This window comes from Pempheris klunzingeri, chromosome 12 (assembly GCF_042242105.1).
Source record: "Pempheris klunzingeri isolate RE-2024b chromosome 12, fPemKlu1.hap1, whole genome shotgun sequence".
In the NCBI taxonomy this organism is placed as follows: Eukaryota; Metazoa; Chordata; class Actinopteri; order Acropomatiformes; family Pempheridae; genus Pempheris; species Pempheris klunzingeri.
The window spans coordinates 153,838-176,389 of NC_092023.1; the positions used below are offsets into that span (position 1 = coordinate 153,838).

Here is a 22,552-nt window from a genome sequence, read left to right on the forward strand (position 1 = left end):
TGTTACTCTGTCCATCCAGGTGTGACTCACCTTTAAAATGTTTGACACCAGCCTCATCCTCTTCTTCCTTCTGACAGGAAGTGAGTGTGAGCGTGTGTGTGTGCTCGCGCGTGTGAGTATGTCCCTTGTCACCTGACAGGAAGTGTCCTGTTGATGGGATCGTGCTGGTCAATGACTGCACTCTTATTTTGGTGGTTTACCAAACCAAATGTTGACTGTCTCTCGTTGGTCCAGAGCCTGGCCAATCAGAACACAGTAGTTACTGGACTGATGATGTCACAGAGGCCGTGATGATGTCATAATGTTTTATTACTGTAGAGAATCACAGCAGGAAGAGCGTACTGATGACATCACATAATTTGATCAGACAGACACTCCCTCCCAGACTTCTGTTACCGCATCACTTCCTGTTTACCTCTCATATGGCGGGCCCTGCCACTGCCAGGGGGCCCTATCGAGAGCTGACTGACTAGCCTAAATGCGGTGTACTGTTCCTTTAAAGACAGAAAAACATCATGAGACTCAAGAAGTGATGCAAGCAGCCTGCAGTGTGGACAGGAAGTAGATCTGTTGCTGAGCAGTTTCATAGGAAAACCCCAAACAGAAAAACCAACAAAGAAGAAAAGGAATATTCCGCCCAAATGGGCCGACTCACTTAAAAGAGGCAAAATCATAAAAACTGCTTTGTTAAAATAAGCTCCAATAAAATAAAAGGCTCTAGCTTTAGCCCCACCCACCCGACTGTGCCCTGTCCCACAGGCCTCACCCCCTCCCACCAGGATCAGGTGGAGAAATGCATTGTGGGAGCTGTCTGGTCGTTCAGGTGATGAGGAACTTTTTTAGTCCAATGAAAAGTCCACGAACCCAAAAGATTTTCTGATCAGTAACTCATCAATTATCAGAACAGATCAATCGGTTTGACTCTTAATCACATCGCTGTCGTCATGACGACACCTGAGCCAGTGAATTGATCATGGGTTCTTGATCCTGATTGGAGGAGAGCTCAGTGTGGTGATGTCACAGGAAGAAGGCGGCGGCGGTGGTTAGATTGTTGTGATCATGTGCGCTGATCAGCGATAAAGTGACTCCAGAAGAGAGAAGAAGAAACATCCATCATCATCATCATCATCACATCTGGAAGGAAACCAGACTCAGTTATTATTGCTCACCTCACCTGTGGGCAGGTGCAGGTCTAATAAGCGGCTGGGAGCATAAGACTTAGCATTAGCATCAGGCTGTTCTGAACTCACCTGCTCAGGTGCTCTGTGCAGCCATTTCTCTTTGTCTCCGCCCACCTTCATGCAGGAGAACAAGTCACAGACAATGGGCAGTGCCAGGCGCTCCTATACAGAGGAAACAGGAAGTAAACCGACAGGAAACAGGAAGTAAACCGACAGGAAACAGGAAGTAAACCGACAGGAAACAGGAAGGGAACAGGAAATAACCTGAGCATGACTCCTCTTCTTCAGCAGCCATTTGTCCTCCTCCGCTGCTGGGGAGGGCTGATCTCCTGACCCTGGAGCAGCAGGGGGGGTTCCTCCTGGAAGCACCCAGAGCTCCGTATCCAGAGGGCGCTGGAACGGAGAGGAGGAGGAGGAGGAGGAGGAGGAAGGCATGAACTGGGAGCTGTGCTCCTCCCTGCTGGCCTTCTCCTCCTCAGGGGCCACCCAGTCTGAGAGGGAGGAGCTGGGGGTCTGCAGAGGAGTGGAGGAGGAGGAGTTGGCGGGGTGAAGCCACGCCTCCAGGATGGCGTGAACCTGAGGAGACATCACACAGAGGTTGAGACACTTTCACACCAAACTGATCGATCAATAAGGTCACATTGATCCATTAAGATGTCAAAACGGTCACCTTCTGCTCCTGCTCCCTAAGGCGCAGGGTGGGTGGGGTGTTTTTGGCAACAGGAACACCATTCTTGTCACGTCCATCCTGTCGGAGCAGCCAGAGGCTGAGAGCTTCTCTCCCACAGTTCTCCTCACAGACACAGGCCGAGTAGGTGGAGCACACCTCGTTGGCCCTGCAGCTCTGTGGCACCGGCACCACCTGCTGCAGCCACGCCTCGAGGGCCGCTGCCGCCACAGGGGCTGGGGAGGAGGTGCTGGAGACGGGTGGGGTCTTCAGGCACTTGAGCTGGCCCAGGTTCTCGATCTCCACGGCCTTGGTGGTCTGGCAGCAGGAGGAGCAGTCAACAGGGGGGCGGCTCGGCGCTGCCAGCCAATCACTGGACGACCAGCCGCCCTCGAATGGCTTTAACACCTGCCGCCACCGCTCGGCGTCAGACATGGTCTCCATGGCAACAGCTGTTGGGGTGATAAGCCAGTCGCTCAGTTCCCCTTCCTCCTCCCCCTCTGGAGAGACAGTAAACTCTGATTCGTCAATCTTCTCGATGGAGAAGGAGGAGCTGCAGCCGCTTTCGGTCCGGTCCCTGCCAACGGCGGTCTGGTCCTGGAGGAGCCACGCCTCCAGGTCCCTCAGCTGACCCCAGGCCTGGAGAAAGTCCACGGAGGCCAGGATAGGACAGGAAGTCTGACACATACACAGGAAGTCATGTGATCGACAGGCCCAACATGGAGGTTGTCTAATGAATAACCAGGCAGACATTTTATAATCGCCTGACGATCGTCTCCTCACCTTGCTCTCTTTGCGTGACATCAACCAATCTTGAGGGTTCTTGCTGGACTGGTAACCAATGGGAGCGCTGTTTGCCGGAGCAGTTCCCAGCAGCCAATCTCCCAGAGGTCCAGCCTCCACCTTCTGCAGACAGATGAACAGTAAGGTCAGAAACTGTTTCTGGTCTGCTCTGACGGCCGGCGGCCATCTTGTCATCAAGTCAGAAGCCGTATACGTCAGCACCAGTGTTTCTCTGTACTAAAATGAATTAGTAACCTGTATAACCAGTCACTACAGTTTGGTGTGGTTGGTGTACGTCCTGCGCTCTGAGCTGTCAGCTGGCTTCCTGTTGTATGGACTCACCTGTTTCTTGCCAGTGATTGGATTGCTCTGCACCAGATCTCTCTTGTGGGCGGGGCTCTGAGAGGACACACCCTCTACAAGCTGTAATCAGGAAGTACAGAGAACACCTGATCAGCTTCCTGACTTAGTGTGTGTCTGTGTGTGTGTGTGTGTGTCTGTAGTGTGTGTGTGACCTGAGCTGTGATGCTGCCAAACGAGGTGATTGCCTGCCTCAGAGATCGAGTGTCGGCGTGGAAACTCATTTCAGGCGTTTCCTCAGGTGTCAGACTCAGAGAGGACAACCTGCAGCACATGAGTAAACACACACACACACACACACACGGAGGTTACACACACACCTGCCTTCATCACCATCACCATCACCATCATCAGCCTTCAGCTCTAGAAAATGAGGCTCATGTTCAGTCTCAATCAGCAACATTGTCAAGTCAAGTTTCATTTTCATAACTCAAACACAAACTGAGAAAACCCTCTTGGCTTCTTGGCCTGGCGGAGTCAGCTGCTGCAAAGATGGCGCCGACTGAGCTTCACTGCACACCGCTGTGGTGTGTGTGTGGTGTGTGGTGTGTGTGTGGTGTGTGTGGTGTGTGGTGTGGTGTGTGGTGTGTGTGTGTGGTGTGTGGTGTGTGGTGTGTGTGGTGTGTGGGTGTAGTGTGTAGTGTGTGTAGTGTGTAGTGTGTGTGTGTGTGGTGTGTGTGTGGTGTGTGTGTGGTGTGTGTGTGGTGTGTGGTGTGGTGTGTGGTGTGTAGTGTGTGTAGTGTGTAGTGTGTGTAGTGTGTGTAGTGTGTGTAGTGTGTGTAGTGTGTGTGTGTGTGTGTGTGTGGTGTGTGTAGTGTGTGTAGTGTGTGTAGTGTGTGTGTGTGTGGTGTGTGTAGTGTGTGTAGTGTGTGTGTGTGTGTGTGTGGTGTGTGTAGTGTGTGTGTGTAGTGTGTGTAGTGTGTGTATGTGTGTGTGTGTAGTGTGTGTAGTGTGTGTAGTGTGTGTGTAGTGTGTGTGTGTGTGTGTGTGTGGTGTGTGTGTAGTGTAGTCTGTGTGTGTAGTGTGTGTAGTGTGTGTGTGTAGTGTGTGTGTGTGTGTGTGTGTGTGTGGTGTGTGTAGTGTGTGTAGTGTGTGTGTGTGTGTGTGTGGTGTGTGTAGTGTGTGTGTAATGTGTGTAGTGTGTGTGTGTGTGTGTGTGTGGTGTGTGTAGTGTGTGTGTAGTGTGTGTGTAGTGTGTGTAGTGTGTGTAGTGTGTGTGTGTGTGTGGTGTGTGTGTAGTGTGTGTGTGTGTAGTGTGTGTAGTGTAGTGTGTGTGTAGTGTGTAGTGTGTGTAGTGTGTATTGTGGTGTGTGTAGTGTGTGTAGTGTGTATTGTGGTGTGTGTAGTGTGTATTGTGGTGTGTGTAGTGTGTAGTGTGGTGTGTGTAGTGTGTGTGTAGTGTGTAGTGTGTGTAGTGTGTATTGTGGTGTGTGTAGTGTGTGTAGTGTGTATTGTGGTGTGTGTAGTGTGTATTGTGGTGTGTGTAGTGTGTAGTGTGGTGTGTGTAGTGTGTGTAGTGTGTGTGTGTGTGTGTGTGTGTGTGTAGTGTGTGTGTGTGTGTGTGTAGTGTGTGTAGTGTGTATAGTGTGTGTGTGTGTGTGTGTGTGTAGTGTAGTGTGTGTGTGTGTGTGTAGTGTGTATTACTTCTCCATGCAGCTGGTCAGCTGGTTGTTCAAGTCGTTGTTGCTGTTTGAGTTCTGCAGCTGGTGGACGATCACGTCAAACTGACCCCGGAGCTGAAACACACACATTAACCAGTCAGTAACCAGTCTAATTAGTCTGTAACTAGTTTAACCAGTCTGTAACAAGTCCAACTAGTCTGTAACCAGTCAGTACCCAGTCTGTAACAAGTCTAACTAGTCAGTAACCAGTCTAACCAGTGGTAGTTACCCGGTGCAGCTGGTGCAGCTGCTGCTGCAGGGTTTCTGTCTTCAGTTGTTCCAGCAGGTCGATCTGACCGAGCAGCCAAACCTCTCTGCAGCGCAGCGCCTCCTGCTGACGGGACACACAGCTCTGCAGCTCCGCACGCACCTGGCACAGGTGAGACAGACAGCCAGGTGAGACCCCTGTGTAAACGCTTCCTGTAGCGGGTGGTTTGGTCTGGAGTCCAGAGAGTCCAGACCAAACCACCTGACAGTCAACCAATGACAACGTCATATCACACAAAGACCAGAGTGACTATAAATGTACCTGAAGACCAGCACAGACCAGCACAGACCACTATCTGAAGGTGTTGTGAACTTGTCTCTCTCCCCACAGGTTTATATGCTGTCTCTACCAGCTCCACCCACACACGCCCTAACCTGTAGATGGTTAATCCAGCCTGGGTCACCACGGTAACCACAGGAGCAGGACTGAACAACAGGGGGACAAACTGTGTTTTTAACCACAGAAGGCCGTTCAGTCTGAACAAAACACCGTGCCGTCACCTGACCGTGCAAACACTGACTAACACTAAGTTAATGACCGACTTTACATCACACAGAGAGATGAGGAGGAGGAGGAGGAGGAGGAGGAGGAAGGTGCTGACCTCTCTGGTGTTCTCCCTCAGCTGCTGCTCGGCCTTCATCACGTCGCTGATGGCGTCCTCCAGCTGATCCTGGGCCTGCCGGCACTGCTTCAGCCCGCTCACCGCTGCCTCCGCTGACGGCATCCTGGCAGGAAACAGGTAACAGGCAGGGCACACCGTCAAAATAAAGCAGGTCAAAGTGGATGTGGACTGAGGTGGAGTCTGCTGAGCAGCAGCTCTCATACACAGACGGGATCCTCTGGGACACCTGATCACAGTAGGTCCACTAAAAGTGCTTGTTTTAGCCACGGACAGGCTCAGAGTGTTATTCTAAGTGACAGCATCATGGAAAGGATCCCTACAGAGAGAGACCTGGAAGATCCTTTGCTCTGTGATGGTTAATGTGACTGCAGTTCAGAGAGTGTGACCTGCTTCCTGTCAGTCAGACGGCCCAGTGGGTCCTGCAGGTGAGTGTGTCTGTTGTTGTGAGTCAGCTGATCGGCCCTTCAGTCAGCGGTGAGGTGGAGACGTTCCGGGTCACTCGCTGGTGTTTGTAAACACTGCTGCATTGTGCTCTGGGATTGGTCAGAGGGCTGGCGGCTTACCAGGATCCACTGGGACTAAACCAGTTAGACCACTGAGCTATTTTAGACCCAACACACCTGAGGTCCACCTGAACACACACAGGAGGAGTACTCGTAGTACTTCTATGAAGCCCACCTCTCTTATTCTGTTTCATTTTGAAAAGTATTCCAGCCAATCACGTGTGTGACAGGAGTGGGCGTGACCTCAGGGTGCGGCACCTCGGTATCAGCTGACACCAGCCAGAGAGCAGCTGATAACGGATACACACACACACACACACACACACACACTAGACAGAAACACACACACACACTAGACAGAAACACACACACACACACTAGACAGAAAGACACACACACACTAGACAGAAACACACACACACTAGACAGAAAGACACACACACACACTAGACAGAAACACACACACACTAGACAGAAACACACACACACTAGACAGAAACACACACACACTAGACAGAAAGACACACACACACTAGACAGAAAGACACACACACACTAGACAGAAACACACACACACTAGACAGAAACACACACACACTAGACAGAAAGACACACACACACTAGACAGAAAGACACACACACACTAGACAGAAAGACACACACACACTAGACAGAAACACACACACACTAGACAGAAAGACACACACACTAGACAGAAAGACACACACACACTAGACAGAAAGACACACACACACTAGACAGAAAGACACACACACTAGACAGAAAGACACACACACACACACACACACTAGACAGAAACACACACAGAAACACACACACACACACACACTAGACAGAAACACACACACACACACACACTAGACAGAAACACACACAGAAACACACACACACACACACACTAGACAGAAACACACACAGAAACACACACACACACACACTCGACAGAAACACACACTCGACAGAAACACATACACACACACACTCGACAGAAACACACACACACACTCGACAGAAACACACACACACACACACTCGACAGAAACACACACTCGACAGAAACACATACACACACACACTCGACAGAAACACACACACACACACACACTCGACAGAAACACACACACACACTAGACAGAAACACACACACACACACCCGACAGAAACACACACACCCGACAGAAACACACACACACCCGACAGAAACACACACACACACACTCGACAGAAACACAAACACACACACTCGACAGAAACACAAACACACACACTCGACAGAAACACAAACACACACACTCGACAGAAACACACACACACATGACAGAAACACACACACACATGACAGAAACACACACACACATGACAGAAACACACACACACGACAGAAACACACACACATGACAGAAACACACACACACATGACAGAAACACACACACACGACAGAAACACACACACACGACAGAAACACACACACACGACAGAAAACACACACACACGACAGAAAACACACACTCGACAGAAACACACACACACGACAGAAACACACACACACACGACAGAAACACACACTCGACAGAAACACACACACACACACACGACAGAAACACACACAGAAACACACACACACACACACTCGACAGAAACACACACACACACACTCGACAGAAACACACACACTCGACAGAAACACACACACACACTTGACAGAAACACACACACACACACTCGACAGAAACACACACACACACACGACAGAAACACACACAGAAACACACACACACACACTCGACAGAAACACACACACACACTCGACAGAAACACACACACCCACACACACACGACAGAAACACACACAGAAACACACACACACACACACACACTCGACAGAAACACACACACACACACACACACTCGACAGAAACACACACACACACACTTGACAGAAACACACACACTTGACAGAAACACACACACACACACACACACGACAGAAACACACACAGAAACACACACACTCGACAGAAACACACACACACACACACTCGACAGAAACACACACACACACACACTCGACAGAAACACACACACACTTCAGGTTCGCCTACATGCCAGAATAAAGGAGAGGATCGCAAAACAATAATCAATAAACAACAACCAGCAATCAAGGACTACTAACTACCAAAAGCTCAGCCTGCACACATACAGGGAGATACTGCAGTACTACAGGGAGATACTGCAGTACTACACAGTACTACAGGGAGATACTGCAGTACTACACAGTAGTACAGTTGGGGCAGTAATCAGATGCAGTACTGCCGCTGTCTGTTATATAATCAATAACTGGATCACCGCTGCCTTATATAATTACTTGTATAATCAATAAGCCTTTAATCAGAGCCGTGGAGCCTACCACGGAGGACACAGCGGCCCGGAGGCCCCCCTGTACCCGGTACCCGGTACTGTACCTCATGAGGAGCTCTCGGTGATAATATAGCCGCCGGTCGTGTTCCTGGTCTTCAGCCGGAGACAGTGACCTACCGCCGGCTGTAGTTTGGTGTTTATGTCGGTCTGTCGGAGCTCAGAGGAATGAGGAAGCGGGGCTCTGACTGTCCGCCATCACGGCCTGTCGGCCCGCACGTACACCGGTGGGGGGGGGGGTATCATAAACACCACATTTGACCCATCAGAGATTAGCTGGGGGAGCGGGCCGCTGTACACAGCTGATAAATCGGTTTCACATTAACCCGAAGTCAACGTGACAGCAGCTCTCAACCCGACTCACCCAGCTCCAAACAAAAACACCGCGTGCTAGTTTTGGCCAGGTGAGCAGGGCAGGTGCACAGCTGGCACAACACGGACACACTTTCTCTGAATCTCAAAGGTCTTCTGGTGAACTCGGGTCAAAGATAATCCAGTGTAATAACATATTAACTCTGTCAGTCAGTCTGCTGCAGGACAAGAAGACTCACTCAGAAAGGTTGACTTCTTGGTAAAAGGCACAGCTAGCAGTCGGCCGAAGTACAGAGTGGGTCGTAGTAATATGTAAAATAATAAAACTCTAATGATACACACAGTAAAACCGTACCAATGTAGCAACCGGTGTAAAATTAGATATTTTGGGGCGAGTTTGGTTTTATAACACGAGAACGCACATTTCAGGTGAAATTCAGTATGGAACTTTATATCTACTGGATAAAGATGATTGAGACGTTTTTGAAGAACCAAAAACACTAAATCATCTTCGGTTAGTCTTAGTGTCTTCGGTTTTTCCACCTATTGGAGAAGACCGTGTGTTTACAGCTAGGAGAGCTAGCATCACATAATCGATAACATCTATCAATGCCAACACTACGGACGCATATTGATCAGATCGATGAGCCGTTTCCTCCGACTCAGAGGAGCTCTGTCTGCTCACAGTTAGCAGCTAGCTTAGCTTCCCTGGCTCACAGTTAGCAGCTAGCTTAGCTTCCCTGGCTCACAGTTAGCCATCGTGCTAACAGAGCAGCTGGCCGACATGTTGGATGAGAAAGGAGAAGTCTGGCGGGCCGCGGGCGGTCCGACTCACCGGGAGACTTTACCGTGGACCCTCGACTTCGATGTCATAAATAATCCCAGGTGGTCCGGTGACACGTCAAAGTGAAAAAGAGCGCCGTTAAACGCCGGTGTTTCCCACCGGCTGATGCCCAATGTCACGATCACGACAGGGGGATCAAATACGCAGGGCGGTGAGATCTCGCGAGCACTGAGAACAATATCCTGTTAGAGTCACAGGGCGCGAGACTTCCCCCTGCCGTGACTGTGAGGTCACTGCATACAGTTCTGCAGGTAAAAAGAGGGTCAGAGGGTTTCAACAGTAGACTGTGAAGACTGAAAAGAATTAAAGAGTCTAAATGCTGTCAGCTTGCAGAAGAACCTGTTAAAAATCTGTCAAACACGTACCGCCTGTCTTCTCAGAAGTGTTTTGCTGTGAAGGACAGGCTGAATGTGTGGTGAGATGGTCAGAGATGTCATTTCACACTGGGGTCTTAAAATGTGTAAAAATGAAGAGGCTCAACCTGCACTTCAATCCTCTGACAGAGAACATGAAGACAAGGTTTGATATTTGGTTATTTAGAGATGAATCATTCAGTGGACAGTGAAGAGTTATCTCAGTGCTGTGTCCTGAGACCCTTTTCCACTGGGATTTTGAAAAACCTCGGCGTGCTTCCACCGAAATGACCTGGGGAAAAACCTTTCCCTCAACCCCAAACTTTCCCCGAAAAAAGTACCTAGTGGGGGGGTTGAACTTTTCAGATTACCCAGAATTCTTGAGGGGCTGTGCGCTGAAGAACGCTCACTTCGTTTGAGTTTTGATCATTTGGAAAATGGAGCAAAAGAAGAGAAGCTACAAGAAGTGGACGGACGACAAGGAAGAAATTCAGCGGGACGACCGAGTCTGTGGAAGAATAGCCGACAGACTGGCGGAGCTGAATGTAGGACATGCCGGAACAGATTCATGAAAAGTTGAAGAAACTTAAGCAAGACTATAAGAAGCTGAAGGACCCCAACACACCGCCGTACTAACAGGTGGTGTGACCAGCTCCACACTGGGCCACAGGCCGCCCTGTTCTGGCACTCTGCATGTCACCAGCCTCAATAAATGTTCCGGTGGAAACGCAAAGCACACAGATTACCAGGAATTCTTTTAGCCAGGTAAATAAATTCCTGTGACCTCCAGCAGACTCCAGTTTGCAGAGTGTGAAGCGGTCTGGATGACAGTCAGCACCTCCAAGTCTGAGGAGGTGGTTCTCTGCCAGAAAACAGTGGATTGGGAGCGAGTTGCTGCCCCAAGTATCTCAGGGTGTCATGGAAACGTAGTCCTGTTTTTTCAAACGTTCTTTCTTGTTGCCATGACTGTACAGGTGAGGTGAGAGTGTCCTGACGCTGAGCATAAAACTGATTTTCCAGACAGTGAATAGCGCTTTAGCTTGTGGTTTATTGAATAAATTGGACAATAATAAACATACCGGGTTTCCACTGTTGCAGTGTTTCTTTGTTCAGTGTCAGTTACTGATACTTCTGTTCTTTTATTTCAGCATAAATGTGTGAGCAGGACTGTACTGTAAAGTACTGTGGTATCAGTACTTCGGAAGCATGATGAAGTAACTGAGCTCTGCAGCTGATGAAAATATATTTCCTGTTTTACTCTGCTGTTTAGATTTCATGTCATGTTATTTAGTTATATTTGAAGCAGAGAGAAACATATTTAATAGTGTCCATGAAGCCAAAGTTTAACAGGCCTATTTAGGGCTGCCACTTACAGTTAAATCTGTCAAATAGTCCACTTTCCATTATTTCATAATTAAAGTAAACCGACAGAGAAATCTCGCGATATTTACGACTCAGACGTTGGCTTACTAACGTCATGACGTAACGCGCGTACAGGCCGTGGGGGCGGAGTCTCAGTGCAACGTCTGATGTTTTCATGTAGATTTCAGACCAAAATATCGGACTGTTCTTCTGTCTGTGGAGGCTACAGTCCGACACCGGGCCGGGACAACACGCACACCGACACCGACACCGACACCCACCCGGGACGGAATACGGTCACCTACCGGGAGTACAGCCGGGAGTACAGCCATGTCTGCGGGCTCCGGGAACAGGAACACGAACACGAACACGGAACCGTGGGGCAGCTTCGATGATAACCTCATCCAGGTGAGCTAGCATGCTAATCACACGGCTAACATGCGAACTAAGCAGCTAACTAGCCTCCAGTCAGAAGAACTGACCCGTCAGATAACGTGCTAACCACTAGCTAGTTAAGCTGCTATGTAGTAGATGATCTATAACTGAGTAGTATTAGTACACGTGAGTACAATCACAGTACAAATACTTTATAGTATTAGTACACGGTAGACAGCCATTCAAAATCCTACTGCAGTAAAAGTACTCATGTTCCCAGCTTCATGTAGCATGAAGTGTGTGTAATAGTTATAGCACAATACAGTACAGTAGCAATACAGCAGCAGCAGTAGTACAGTAGTAGTAGTAGTACTGTAGTAGTAAAGTAGTACTACAGTAGTAGTAGTAGTAGTACAGTAGTAGTAGTAGTTCTACAGTAGTAGTAAAGTAGTACTACAGTAGTAGTAGTAGTTCTACAGTAGTAGTAAAGTAGTACTACAGTAGTAGTAGTTCTACAGTAGTAGTACTACAGTAGTAGTAGTAGTAGTTCTACAGTAGTAGTAAAGTAGTACTACAGTAGTAGTAGTAGTTCTACAGTAGTAGTACTACAGTAGTAGTAGTAGTAGTACTCCAGTAGTCAGTTTAGGTGCAGTGACAGGGCTGAGACTTCATCCTCCTGAGCTCACCTGGAGTGCTGTGAGGGACAGGTTGGAGCAGGGGGGTTGTGAGCTGGAGTATGTAGGTGGTGGGGTTGGGCTGATGAGGTGGGTTGCGGGGGGGTGGTGGCTGTGAGCCATGTTATCCGAGGCAGGTCGAAGGGGACGGGGAAGGGAGGGATTGGGGCATAAAGAGCCTTCATGTCAGGATGAATCCACAGCTTGTTGTTGGAGAAGCAGCTGATGAGGTGTATCCCTCCTCGGTGTTGGTATAACAGAAGTCAAGTGTTTCATTGTCTCTGGGTCCCCAGAGATGAGCAGGAGGGCCTGTGGGTGCTGTGTTTGCAGCCTGCTAGTGACAGTGTGGACGACATCACAGGCTACAGGCTAGCAGAGGCATGCATGTATATGTGTGTGTGTGTGTGTGTGTATATATCTATACATATACATATATACATATATATATATATATACACACACACACACACACACACACACACACACACACACACATACATGCATATATATATATATATATATATATATATATATGTGTGTGTGTGTGTGTGTGTATATATGTATATATATATATATTTCACCATAACAAGAGAATTCCTGCCACAGGCAGTACGGCCTCATGCTAACTGCTAACAGCTCAGTGTCCCTGCTGCAGAGTTGTTCTTTAACAGTGACTGCCAGTCCTCCCCCTTTCTCTTACTGCTCTCCTCCCTCCTGTCCCCCCGTAGCAGCTTGAAGTCGTCCAGCGTAGCGGCCGTGTCCGGGGTCTGCGTAGTCAGCCATGTTTCTGTAAACACCATGATGCAGCACGCCCGGTTTTCCCTCTGATGCCGGGTCAGTGCTGCTCGGTCGTCCATCTTACCTTCGGCTCTGTATCACCTCTTCTTCAGCTCACGGGGAACGACAGGCCTCTCCTCGCGCCATCAGCTGATCCCTACTGTAAACAGTAGTAGTAGTAGTGGCCCTGCTGATGTGGTTCTCTGGTTCCTGTGGGTCCTGGTCCCGGTCCCGCTGATGTGGTTCTCTATCAGCCAATGGATGTGCGTCTGTCCGAGGCTACAGCCTGTCCGTCCTTGGGAGCTGGATCTCTCCTTCACTGTGGTGCTCCCGGAGGTTTCTCTTTTCCCACTGGGTTTTTTGAGTTTTTCCTTCCCGAAGAAGGAGGGTCATGAAGGGCAGGTGATGCCTCGGACTGATCCATCGGACTGATCCATCGGCCTCATCGACTGCTGGACTCTTTATTAGATTGTTTGTTCGCTTACACTTATTTATTTCAGTGAACTTTGTAAAGCACTGTGAGACACTCTGTTGTGATATTGGGCTATACAAATAAATTGAATTGAATTGAATTGAATTTATCCATGGCCGACACAAACAAGGAGACTCTGGGCTGCAACCAAACACCTTCTTATCAAAAGAAGTACAGTAGTAGTACAGGTGTAGTAGTGGTGGTACAAAACTGGCTGACTGTGTCCCTCCCCTCTGGCGTGGTGTGTGCAGGGCAGTGGCTCGGCGGTGGTGGACATGGAGAACATGGACGACACATCGGGCTCGAGCTTTGAGGACATGGGGGAGATGCACCAGAGGATGAAGGAGGAGGAGGAGGTGGCCGCCGAGGCTGCCGCCACAGAGGACGACAGCGCAGAGGACGGAGAGTTCCTAGGCATGAAGGGCTTAAAGGGCCAGCTGGGCCGCCAGGTGGCAGATGAGGTGAGTCTGGATGTGAGGTCACTGCTGTTCTGTCTTCCTATTGGTGGATGAGGATGTGGCTGACTCCTGTGGTGCGTTCAGGTGTGGCAGGCTGGGAAGCGCCAAGCGTCTCGAGCCTTCAACCTGTACGCCAACATCGACATCCTCAGGCCGTACTTCGATGTGGAGCCGGTCCAGGTGCGCAACAGGTAGGAGACCCACTCTTTCCTGTTTCCTTCTCAGTCTGATGCTAACTGATGCTAACTGATGCTAACTGTCTCCTACCAGGCTGATGGAGTCCATGATACCTGTCCGCATGATCAACTTCCCACAGGTAAACACACCCACTTCCTGTCTCTGCTCAGGTTCCACCTGACTCGCTTTTTTCGATTTATGAAACACACATGGGTCCCGGTCCTGGTCCTGGTCCAGGTCCTGATCCAGGTCCCGGTCCAGGTCCAGGTCCAGGTCCAGCGGTCTGACTCTGGGTGTGTCCTCTGTAGAAGATTGCTGGGGAGCTGTACGGGCCTCTGATGCTGGTCTTCACTCTGGTGGCCATTCTGCTGCACGGGATGAAGACGTCCGGGACCGTCATCGTGAGGACACACACTGACACTGACACACACTCACTGACACTGACACTGACACTGACACTGACACTGACACTGACACACACTCACTGACACTGACACTGACACTGACACTGACACACACTGACACTGACACACACACACTGACACTGACACTGACACACACTCACTGACACCGACACACACTCACTGACACCGACACTCACTGACACTGACACACACACTCACTGACACTGACACACACACTCACTGACACGACACACACTCACTGACACTGACACACACTAACACATATTAGTACTAATGTACTAATGTATGTACTAACAAATACACTCTGTGTGTGTATTCATCAGTGTGTATCTGCTTGTGTGTGTGTAACAGAGGGAGGGGACCCTGATGGGAACAGCCATAGGAACCTGTTTTGGTTACTGGCTCGGCGTTTCCTCCTTCATCTACTTCCTGTCCTACCTGGTCAACGCCCAGATCACCATGCTGCAGACGCTGTCCCTGCTGGTCAGTACCGGTACTGCACCCAGTACTGCACCCAGTACTGCACCCAGTACTGCACCCAGTACTACACTCAGTACTACACTCAGTACTACACCCAGTACTACACCCAGTACTACACCCAGTACTACACTCAGTACTACACCCAGTACTACACCCAGTACTACACTCAGTACTACACCCAGTACTACACTCAGTACTACACTCAGTACTACACCCAGTACTGCACCCAGTACTGCACCCAGTACTACACCCAGTACTGCACCCAGTACTACTACAGTACACACAGTACTATACAGAGTACACCAGGGGGCGGCCTGTGACATCACTTCCTGTCTCCTGTCTCCAGGGTTACGGGCTGTTTGGTCACTGCGTCGTCCTCCTCATCAGCTACAACATCCACTTCCACTTCCTGTTCTACGTCCTCTGGCTGCTGATTGGAGGACTGTCCACTCTGCGCATGGTGAGCACCGCGTTACCCATCAGCCCCCCGACCTCGACCCCGACCCCGAGCTAACGGGGTGTGTGTGTGTGTGTGTGGTCCTCAGGTAGCGGCCCTGCTATCCCGGACAGTGGGTCAGACGCCCCGCCTGCTCCTCTGTGGGACGCTGTCTGTCCTCCACATGCTGTTCTTGCTCTATCTCCACTTCGCCTACCACAAGATCGTAGAAGGTCAGAGACCGCCGCTGGGCACTGAGGTCATGTGACTGATGTTCCCAGTTTTACTGTCAGAATGAGACCTCCTGTTTGTGGTTTCAGTGTCAGAGTGAGACCTCCTGTTTGTGGTTTCAGGGCTGCTGGACTCTCTGGAAGGACCTAACATGGTTCCCATGCAGCGGGTGGCCAGGGATGTGCATGAAGTGACCATGAATGCAACTATGAGGGCCAAATGAGGATCCTGGGGGCCCTGCTGACCCCCCATGCTAGCGTGAATCGTTTTGTCTATTGATGTTTGTAAATGTTTAATTATGATTCTCTTCCTGTATTTATAGTTTCTGTTCAGACACTCAATAAACCGCAGTCTACAGTCATCTGTAACCTGTCTGAATAAACATGTTGAATCAAATATTTCTACTGAAGTACACAGAAGTAAAAGTACACTGAGGAGTATATTCTACATTGTGTATTACTTCTGAGTCCAAAAGTAAATGTATAATGCTGAAATAGGTGCAGACTAAACTTTTACTTTGAAATTTTATTTTGAAAGGGTACGGGTCAGGTGGTTCCTCTCCACCAATCGGGTGTTTCTTTCCCGCCAGCTGGACTCCACCTCCAATCTGCACCAATCAGAGCTGGGGGGAGGGGGGCAGATGGCTGAGATTCAGCCAATCAGAGCGGAGAAAGAAGGATGCGTTCACAGCAGTGTACCTGGTGGACCGTACGCAGGGATGAGTCATCCCCACGTACGTGGCTACGTCATTGCGCAGAACCTCGTTATCAACCCAGCGCGGGAAACGACAGCAGGCAGACGAAGCTCTGCATCTCAGAGAGACAGGTAGAGAGAGAGAGACAGGTGAGCACAGGACATGGAGACAGGAAGTGAGGACCGGATGAAGGTGTATTTCTGCGGAAGTATCCGCGGCGGCAGAGATGACGCACTGATGTACCGGAGGATCGTTGAGAAGCTTCAGAGCTACGGCAGCGTCATGACGGAGCACGTGAGCAGGGCGGAGCTCAGTGACAGAGGTCAGAGGTCACGTGTACGCAGAGCACTGTGTGTAGTACAGTTTGTAGTACTGTGTGTAGTACAGTCTGTAGTACTCGGTATAGTATCTCAACCAATCAGAACTGAGTTATGTGTGATGTCACTGATCGGCTGTGCTCTGATTGGTCAGGAGAGGACGCTGCAGCAGGAGACCGGTTCATTCATGACAGAGACGTGGACTGGCTGAGACAGGCTGATGGTGAGGCTCCGCCTACCTCAGATTTATGATCACTGCTCGATCAATTGATCAATCAATCTTTATCTATACAGCACCAGCTCATAAACATGATCTCAGACTGTTTCCATGAGGAGCAGCTCAGAACAAACACTTTGATTCAGAGACCAAAGATTCAAGAATCCAAACATGAGCAAAGAAACCTCCTCTTTAACAGGAAGAAACCTGCAGCAGAACCGAGGATTTAAACTCTATTCTAGATTTGACTGGAAGCCAGTGAAGAGAAGCCAGTACAGGAGAAAGATGGTCTCTTCTCTTAGTTCTGGTCAGAACAGGAGCAGCAGCGTTCTGGACCAGCTGGAGAGTCTTTAAGGACTTATTGGGGCAGCCTGATAATAAGGAACAGAAATAATCCAACCTGGAAGTGACTAGTGTTTCTGCATCATCTCCAGACAGGATGGACCTGGTTTTAACATTAGTAGATGGAAAAAGGCAGTTCTGATCAGTGTGTGTGTTCTCTCAGTGGTCGTTGCTGAGGTAACGCAGCCATCTTTGGGCGTCGGCTATGAGCTCGGCCGCGCCGTCGCCATGGAGAAGAAAACCTTCTGTCTGTTCAGACCATCGTCAGGACGCAGTGAGGACAATTCCTGTCTCCCTCTCTCTCTTCCTGTCTCCCTCTCTCACTTCCTGTCTCACACATTTCCTGTCTCTCTCTCTTTGTAGTTCTGTCGGCGATGATTCGTGGCGCTGACGACGGTGAGCAGTTCGTGGTCAGTGACTACGGCGAGGACGAGGTGGAGGAAGTTCTGGACGAGTTCTTCTGCCGCCTGAAGAGGAGCTGAAGAGCTGCCTTAACGTTGTCACTCCATTCTGTCAATAAAGTTTAAGCCAATAATTCAATGTGTCCTTTTGGTTCACAAACATGAAACTTTATTTAAACAGTCAGTGGAGACAGAAACCAGAATAGAAACGTCTTCTGTTTAATTCTTGTAGGCAGATTGAACACTAAGATCATGTGACTGAGTGTGTGTGTGTGTGATGACAGCGTTCATCAACTTCAACCTAAAAAACAAACTCGTTAAACTCGTCATTTTTTCAAACTGATCACTTAAATTCAGCTAAATTTAAACTGTTAACATGCTAATGCTAACATGCTTACATTAAAGCAGCTTGTTAATACCGACAGAACAGGAAGTGACCTCACCTCACACCTAAGGACTGTATCCCAGCATGCACTGGGCCTCGCCGTCCTTCCTGTGGGGAGGTTCTCAGCAGATCTGACACACAAAGCATGAACTACGTTTAAAATATTTTATTTGTTTTAAAATATACATCGGTTTACAAATTCAGAAAATAAAATCGTTAGTAGAGTTTTAACAGTCTTTTTGTAGTTTTTTTAAAATCCTTTTAGTAGTTTTATTTCTGAACAGGAAGTGAAACAAAAACTAGGAAAAACCCGCTGAAACGATTGAAGGAACCGCAGACAAGTCAGGTGACCCTGACAGCGCCGGGGTCAGAGGTCAGCGGGGAGCAAGTGATTGACAGCACCTGTGATAGAGGGCGAAAGGGCGGGGCTACAATCTACAGAAAGTTCACATTCGGCGCCAAACATCCAACAATCGTTCCTCGAACCCTCCGATTCCAGTTCTCAGTACGGTCCAATGGTTCCACCTTTCACTAGTCCTCAGGTGTCCTTAGGTGAGTCCACGTCCTGAGGAAAGGACCTGCCTGTCCATGGTGGCCATGTTGGAGGACCTAAGCTCTTCAAACAGCTGCTTGTTTTTTATTTCAGTGTCAGAATAAGAAAACGTTAGCACTGGTGTCTAGCTAGTTAGCTAACAGTTCAGTCATTTCCTGGTTCTCTCTATTCTGGATCAGATCATCGGTTTCTTCCTGAGCTTTCAACCACCTCTCCTGGTCTTCATCGCTGATGAAGATGTGACCGAAGCCATCAAGTGGAATCAGACATTAAAATAATTTGTATTTTATTTCTTTTTATTATTATTGTCCTGAATTAAACCATGTATGACAACATGGTATTAACATTTGGTGACTGAGAACTGCTGAGAGAATCAGGAAGTGACAAACTGCTAAGCTAACGTAGCCGTTAGCACATTCAGATGTGTTTGCTAATGCTGTGTTCACTTCCCACAAAACGGATGGGGAAAAGAAGTCCCATTTTCATAGTTGATAATGTAAAAACAGGAACAGCTGACTGTGTCTCTCCGACTCTTGCCAGGGTGAAATGTTCCACATTTAGAGAAGATTTATGGAACATTTAGTGTTAAATCTGGTGCCAAATATCTCTTACAGGCCTCACGCCAGCCTCACGCTTAACACAAAACATTTAACGGTAAAACGGTCAGTTACACGTTCTGTGTTTAAACCTGAACGCAGCTCAAAAGAGTCGAACACGAGGCTGAACTGAGATGTTAAGACGAAGTGAAGTGAAAACAGTGAAAATCAATGTTATTCAGACATTATGTTGCCGCACTTCGACTGGGGAGATGCTTTTGACCTCCTGATGGATGCTGGGACACGGAGCTGCTCTAAACTGACTCTGGGTCAGCAGGTCGAAACACTTATTTCTGTCTTATTTCACTTCCTGTCTTCTTGGCAAGACTTTTATTCTGAAAGGGTCTTGCAGTTTAATTGTATGGCAGCTTTTATTTCTAAAGGGTTACTGAGTCCTGGCTCTGTAAAGGTTTTGTTCATCTGAGTTTTGGAGCTCTCAGCTGTAGGACATGATCTTCATCACACACACACACACACAGACACACAGACACACAAAAGCCGTGCCAAGAAGCCAAGGTAACCACACAAAGTGGAGAAAGGAAGACCATTTGGCCGGGAGTTCAAACAGAGACAGCTGAGGAGGAGGAGGAGGAGGAACATGAGGAGAAGGAGGAGGAGCATGAGGAGGAGGATGAACTTGCCTGAGAGGAAGGCGGCGGGTCGACGTCTCTGATTACATTCATGAAGAATCATTAAAGTTTCATGAGTCCAGATTTAAAGTCTATTTTTACCCAGAGTGCATCACTCCTCAGACACACACACTCGTCTCCGTAATCATCATAAAGCAGCCCCTTAACCTTAATTCTACCCTCAAACTTAAATCCAAGTCTTAACACCCCCCCCCCCCCCCCACACACACACACACACACACACACACACACACACACACACACCTGATGACTCCATGAAATATTAAACACACACACTGAAGTATTAGTGTCCCATTTCTGATGGGAAGAAAACTTGAATAATTTAACGGCAGCAGCTCATTCTGCCCAGGAGGAGGAAGAGGAGGATGTCTTTCAGAATAAAAGCCCTTTCAGAATAAAAGTGGTTCAGACTACTGTTAAAAGGGACCAAACTGCTGCTTTTACATGTTTTGTCCGTCCTGACACAACGAAACAGGCAGAAAAACTCTGGTCTGGTCCTTTAACAGACTGCTAACAGATACCAGGATCAATAATCAATAATCCTGCGTGTTTGTAACTTTCGACATGGATCAATAAATGCTCTGTGTCCCATCATGCACTCTGAACCCACCTACATCCCATAATGCACCAGCAGTGGTCGTAGCACGATTACATGGTCACGATGCTTGTTTGTGATTGGTGCTTGTGCGGAGATCAATATTCTGTTAATTCTATATAAAGACAATCAATCAGATCAATACTGTCTGATCAGAATACACAGTTCAAACGTGCTGATCAATACCTGATCACTTCCTGTCAAACAAATCCATTAGCATTAAGCTAATGGTAGCTGGCATTCAGCTCATTAATCACTTTCATAAAAGGCAGAAAACCTGCCGTCAGTCAGTGGATCAATGACGTCACAATCAGAGCTGAGGCAGGCCACGCCCCTCAGAGGTACGGATGCTCGTTAGGGCCAAAAACAAGCAATGAAGCTCAAAAACTACAATCATCTTTTCAACAGTTTCACACTGAGTTTTATTTTGAAAAAACAAATTTTCAAAATAAAGTTTTTTACTAATAGTTTGTTTGGAGTTGTGGCACTAACGGGCTTCCGTAGAACAGCTAGAACAAACAAACATAAAAACCAAACTGATCAAAAAACAACTAAACAAATCAAACAAAAGAAAAATAGATTTAGTCGCCATGACAACATATAGGTGGCGACAGACAGGTGGGAGAGGCCTCGGTCCCACCCCACCCCGCTACAATCCAGGGGGTGGTGGGGGGGGGGTAGAGCTAACCCCCCCCCACCCCCACAAACCAATCATGGGACTAATTAATAAACACGTCATGACAGCAAATGAATGATTAATAAACCCAACAAAATAAAAGTCTGACCTTCAGCAGACTCGCGTCGTACTAGCAACCTCCCAGAGAGAGTGATAGGCACTGAGAGTGTGTGTGTGTGTGTCTGTGTGAGTGTGAGTGTGTTTGTGTGTGTCTGAGTGTGAGTGTGTTTGTGTGTCTGTGTGAGTGTGTGTGAGAGTGTTTGTGTGTGTGTGTGTGTGTCTGTGTGAGTGTGTGTGAGAGTGTTTGTGTGTGTGTGTGTCTGTGTGAGTGTGTGTGAGAGTGTTTGTGTGTGTGTGTGTCTGTGTGTGTGTGAGAGTGTTTGTGTGTGTGTTTGTGTTTGTGTGTGTCTGTGTGAGTGTGAGTGTGTGAGTGTGTGTGTGTCTGTGTGAGTGTGAGTGTCTCATCTGTTCTCTTCAATATAAAAGCTCTCAGTCAGGAATCAAGACGTCCAGAAAGGTTTTTTTTCTTTTCAAAACTCTGAAAAACACCACACACACACACACACACACACACACACACACACACACACACACACACACACACACACACACACACACACACACACACACACACACACACACACACACACACACACACACACACACACACACACACACGGCCGATCTGGGGTTTCTAATGTTTCTAATACTGATTGTATTGTAGTTTCATCAACCGTCCACATACTTTTGGCCATGCAGTATATGTTTGTATGTCGAAGAACATTATGTGGCCAAAAGTATGTGGCTGCTAACCAAAGTCTGTACAGTTTTCAGCGGAAGAATTAAGAAGAATTTAAGTTTCATATTTTGACTGCTAAAATTATATTTGATGTACATTTTGTGTCCTCATGCAACAAACATGTAACAAACTGAATTCTAATCAATTAAAAAAAAGAAAATATAACAAAAGACAACAAATGTTTCTGAAAACTTCTTTTTTTAAAATATTCTGTTGGACTTTAATTTCATTAGAGAAAAATAAATCTTCAGGTTTTTATTGAATCAGTTTGTGTGAAACGACACAAACACATCAGCTGATCAGCTGATTCATCCAGTCACACACACCGATATGGGGCTCCTAATATTGATTTAAATATTGATGATAAGAATTTAATCGGCCATCCACTTCCTTTTGGCCACATAGGGTGTAATGCTAGGTCTGTAGCCATCTGATCACTAGTCGGCCAAAAGTATGTGGACGATCTGAC

The 22,552-nt window shown here is 48.1% G+C and overlaps 4 protein-coding genes across 5 annotated transcripts in view; 2 read left to right on the plus strand and 2 right to left on the minus strand.

The window, feature by feature from the left end:
* Nucleotides 1-291: 291 nt before the first annotated feature.
* Nucleotides 292-9,793, minus strand: ncoa4 (nuclear receptor coactivator 4). 2 transcript variants are annotated; one of them, XM_070840963.1, is made up of 11 exons: nucleotides 9,630-9,793; nucleotides 5,522-5,645; nucleotides 4,882-5,022; nucleotides 4,636-4,727; nucleotides 3,147-3,255; nucleotides 2,974-3,054; nucleotides 2,632-2,754; nucleotides 1,852-2,526; nucleotides 1,446-1,757; nucleotides 1,251-1,343; nucleotides 292-1,134 (listed from the first exon to the last, which is right to left on the minus strand). In XM_070840963.1, exons 1-11 carry the CDS (start codon nucleotides 9,665-9,667, stop codon nucleotides 1,129-1,131), a joined length of 1,794 nt encoding a protein of 597 aa, XP_070697064.1. In that variant the 5' UTR covers nucleotides 9,668-9,793; the 3' UTR covers nucleotides 292-1,128. The 2 variants fall into 2 exon arrangements, with proteins under 2 accessions (XP_070697064.1, XP_070697066.1); XM_070840965.1 differs by lacking the exon at nucleotides 9,630-9,793 and adding an exon at nucleotides 8,530-8,712.
* Nucleotides 3,462-22,552, minus strand: part of ppp2r5d (protein phosphatase 2, regulatory subunit B', delta) — a 97,214-nt gene continuing 78,123 nt past the window's right edge. Inside the window, exon 19 of the transcript XR_011585272.1 lies at nucleotides 3,462-3,472. The gene's annotated coding sequence lies outside the window, so the exon portion shown is untranslated. The remainder of the gene's footprint in view (nucleotides 3,473-22,552) is intronic.
* On the plus strand, nucleotides 11,504-16,240 carry yipf3 (Yip1 domain family, member 3). The gene is made up of 9 exons (XM_070840917.1): nucleotides 11,504-11,761; nucleotides 13,903-14,112; nucleotides 14,194-14,300; nucleotides 14,380-14,425; nucleotides 14,595-14,687; nucleotides 15,063-15,194; nucleotides 15,538-15,651; nucleotides 15,737-15,860; nucleotides 15,981-16,240. Exons 1-9 carry the CDS (start codon nucleotides 11,684-11,686, stop codon nucleotides 16,079-16,081), a joined length of 1,005 nt encoding a protein of 334 aa, XP_070697018.1. The 5' UTR covers nucleotides 11,504-11,683; the 3' UTR covers nucleotides 16,082-16,240.
* Nucleotides 16,494-17,963, plus strand: dnph1 (2'-deoxynucleoside 5'-phosphate N-hydrolase 1). The gene is made up of 4 exons (XM_070841291.1): nucleotides 16,494-16,874; nucleotides 17,024-17,092; nucleotides 17,592-17,702; nucleotides 17,792-17,963. The coding sequence occupies exons 1-4, from the start codon at nucleotides 16,715-16,717 to the stop codon at nucleotides 17,908-17,910; spliced, it is 459 nt and encodes a 152-aa protein (XP_070697392.1). The 5' UTR covers nucleotides 16,494-16,714; the 3' UTR covers nucleotides 17,911-17,963.